This window comes from Oncorhynchus mykiss, chromosome 30 (assembly GCF_057628025.1).
Source record: "Oncorhynchus mykiss isolate SJ-2025 chromosome 30, ASM5762802v1, whole genome shotgun sequence".
Taxonomy (NCBI): Eukaryota; Metazoa; Chordata; class Actinopteri; order Salmoniformes; family Salmonidae; genus Oncorhynchus; species Oncorhynchus mykiss.
In genome coordinates, this window is record NC_143051.1 from 14,575,727 (window position 1) to 14,579,481 (window position 3,755).

A 3,755-nucleotide genomic window follows, 5' to 3' on the forward strand; every position below is an offset into this window, starting at 1 on the left:
TAACAATTCATAACACGAATGATCTTGTAATTGAATTTTATATTGTGATTTTTTTTTACTCACCAATTCTTTATTCATGGGAATAGAGAGCCCTTGATGGTATTGATATTATTGCCTTGCCTATGTATTATTTTACATGTGTGAAAAAGGCTACGTAAAGAGCTTCAATGTTATGAGTAGGCAACTGTGGACCATTAAAGTAGACAATGGCGTGCTTAGTTAATTGAATTAAATTGGGTGGGAATTATACATTGTGTGGGATTAACTGGGAATTAGAGGACAGGATTAGGAATTTGCTTTCTATGCACCATTTGAGACTAGCTGTACAAATAGCCTGCAGTGTTGAATGAACATTGTGTGCCAAATATGACAGGCTATAGAATAACATAAGGACCTATTTCCTATTAGATGGTAATTTGCACTTAAACTGAGATTTCAAAATAGGTGGGCTATTAGGTCAGTATTCACCATAACAACAAGCATATTAATCAGAAACATTCAGTAATCAAAATGCACAAAATTTTATCTGCTCTCTCCTCTATCTCCCTTACCTTGTCCTATTTTATGTCTAGATTCCTCCAATAGCAGTATACTCATTCTATTCATTCACATTCTACACTTGTTGGCATGACAATAATTCGATGATGACTTGATGTTGGGTAATATGACAAAGTGTTAACAAGGTTATTCCATTGCAATGGACGGTTTATTACAAGTGTCCCACGTTATAGTATAATATTTTGTATAACTTTTTTTGCATTAACACCTATGTGAAAGAAGCGTAATGCTTCCTACAGGGAGACTACCTACACAGTAGCTACTCGGACTTCAGGCCTGGAAACGCCATATCGTGTTCAATGCAGTAAAACATATCAACCACAAGAGTGCGCCCTTAGCCAGCAAATTGCCATTGCCCTGAAAATAGTTGAGTTCAATGAATCTAAGCTCTCCAGGGATTGCAAAAAATGTGTTGTGATGTGAGAGTCCGCATACACATGTATTTAAAGACGTACAATCTCCCCAGTATAATGTACATTGCCAGAAGGAACCTTCATTTATGCTCTTGGCTAAAGACTCATTTCAAATAAGTGTATAACTACAGAAGATAAGTAGATCCGTTATATAATTCATATTTAATAGCACAGTTTTGAACATACAATCAATAATTCTCTCCCCTGATTTAGAATAACAATGCACAGATAACGACTTTCATAAGACCCTGAACAGTTATCTGGCCTCTGGATGGAGGATGGGGAGAGAGGGGGATGCATACTCATGAAACCCATTGGGGTTGTTAGGATGGGACATCGGCCATGGTGAGGCGGCCATGTTGGTGAGATCAGTTGCTCGTCGCCACGACGATGAGCCCGGGTGTTGGGCCGGGACAGACACTATTACCACAACGAGGGTTCATCATATCTGGGAAGAGACAAAATATATAAAGTATCAAATAACAATTATGTCCAAACTACCACAGTACTTTCTTCTGTTGAGACCAGAGGACCAGGGCCCATATTTATACTGCGTCTCAGTCAATCTAGTGTCAGTTCGACAGAGGGAACCTGCACTCCTACTCTGAGACACTTTTTCAATATGAGTCCTGGACCAGTCGCACGCACACACACACAGTACCTGGACTGTGGGAGCGTGTCTGTGCTCTCCTTCAGCAGCAATTCTGAGATCAGTGTGTCCAGTGTGTCAGGGCTGGACCTCTTCCCATACCTGAGAGAGAGAGAGAGCGAGAGAGAGAGAGAGAGCGAGAGAGAGCGAGAGAGAGCGAGAGAGAGCGAGAGAGAGCGAGAGAGAGCGAGAGAGAGCGAGAGAGAGCGAGAGAGAGCGAGAGAGAGAGAGAGAGAGAGAGAGAGGAATTTCAGGAATTCCTATATGCATAGACTTAACTTCAGGAACTAGACCATGTGTGCTGCCCCCATAAGATAATTTATCCCAACTGTTCTAGAGTCAATATGAATATATGTCTGTTAAAAAAGAGAGGACTGTTTTGTTGGTTGTCAAGTCTGCTCCTCTGAAGATAAGCCCTATTGGAATTAGTTAAGACCCTTTTTTCCACTCTTAACACCAACACTCTAACAGAAGAAACACATTCACAATTAAATCTGGACATTTAAATTATTGTAGCCAGGGGCACACCAGCAACAAAATGTACCAGAAAACTAATTTTACACTGAGGTTAGTGAACAGAGTGTGAGTGGATGCAGGGTGACTGGCTTCATCTGTAAAGAGATGTGTGGGATGTTGCTAATTAAGAATCAGGGGGGTGCAGCTGTTGAAATAAAGACGTTGTTTCATATAGACAACACACAGAGTAATTAGTGAAAAGTTAATGTGACTCATCTTTATTATTTTAGTCACCTGAATGATTGGATTAGTTGGTATTTGGACTAGAGCCAGTAATAACACAAATATTAAGCTAAAAACCAAAGTGTAATTTTAGCTACTAGTAGCTGAGTTCATAGTGTCCCACTCCATATAATTAGTTAGTTAGTTTGTAAGGCTAGTCATTGAAAGGTTTAGCCTATGGTACAGTCATCTATAGTCTGATATTATTCATTTGATTAGCCTACCTGCACAATTTGTATTGTTGTTTCTTTTAAGTGCTCATTTGCACAGCATTTTGGGCTGTAGCCCATTCGTTTGTATTAAAGGTAACATATACCTACCTACCTATACGTTATACGTTATACGTTATCATATGATAATGTCATTATGAATCAATAGCCTGTGGCTCACTAATCAAATATTTCAATTGGATAATCACAAATCCGAACTTCAGCCCTTTAATTAAATCAGCAATGTATCACACCCGGATCACAGCACTCACCTCTGCCTTGTGATGAGGTTGATGTAATGTCTGAGAGCGGAGTAATACTTGGCCAGTTCCTCCGTGGGCGCATCTTCGCCGGGATTTTCGGGTTTGACCGGGTAGCCTTCCGCAAGGGTCCCGATGCATATGAAGGTCCAGACGAGGAGCGTCACTGCGCCCAGCCAGGTACCCAAGTTAGGATGCATCTGTAATGTTTACGAATCAAGAAAAATATCAGGGTCTGAATTGCTAAGGCTACGCAGTCTTATCAAAGTTAGTTTACCTGGGAAAAACTTTTAGAAGTTGTGTATGTTCAAGACGATAATTATGTCTGTTCCCTACTACTACACCACAACCCGTAGTCTACATTAACTGCAGGATGCCTCATGTTTATCTATATTTGTTGTTTCAAATTAAATTGATATCTATGTATTGACTTCCTCAGATTAATTGTTTAAAATGTCAGTTTCAGTGAAGGCAATGCAATTAGTAGATAGGCTACAAGCTGTATAGAAAAACCCTATAAAACCGGTAGGTACATTAGATAAAAAGATTAAGAAATCAATATCTAATCTTGTTTAAATCATGTCTATAGATGTAATAGAGTTATGCTACTTACATTGACTTGAGGGTTTAAATTATAGTTTGGATAGAAGTTGTCCTCAGGCGTCTTTCTGCTGCTGTGCGTTCTGCATAGGGTACCCACTCTGGGGCGCGATTTTTATAATGCTGCGCACAATACTGGGTGGGGAGGGCACATCACAAGATGGGGAGGGCACATCACAAGATGCGCTCCATTGAACGTAAGTCTCCAAATCACGATTCTGAAAATGTGCGCGGACAGACGCGTCACCGCAAGCTGTCATCGCCCATTTTAAACTATATTAATTAAGGCGTTAAAAAAAATGATTGCTTTTAAAAAAATGTCAATAGT

General features: G+C 39.9%; 1 protein-coding gene across 1 annotated transcript; it reads right to left on the reverse strand.

The window, feature by feature from the left end:
* Nucleotides 1–1,114: 1,114 nt before the first annotated feature.
* LOC100135894 (neuropeptide Y precursor) lies at nucleotides 1,115–3,516 on the reverse strand. The gene is given in 4 exon segments (NM_001124266.1): nucleotides 1,115–1,419; nucleotides 1,633–1,722; nucleotides 2,840–3,027; nucleotides 3,441–3,516. Coding segments are annotated over 3 exon segments (303 nt in total). The 5' UTR covers nucleotides 3,441–3,516; the 3' UTR covers nucleotides 1,115–1,394.
* Nucleotides 3,517–3,755: the final 239 nt, after the last annotated feature.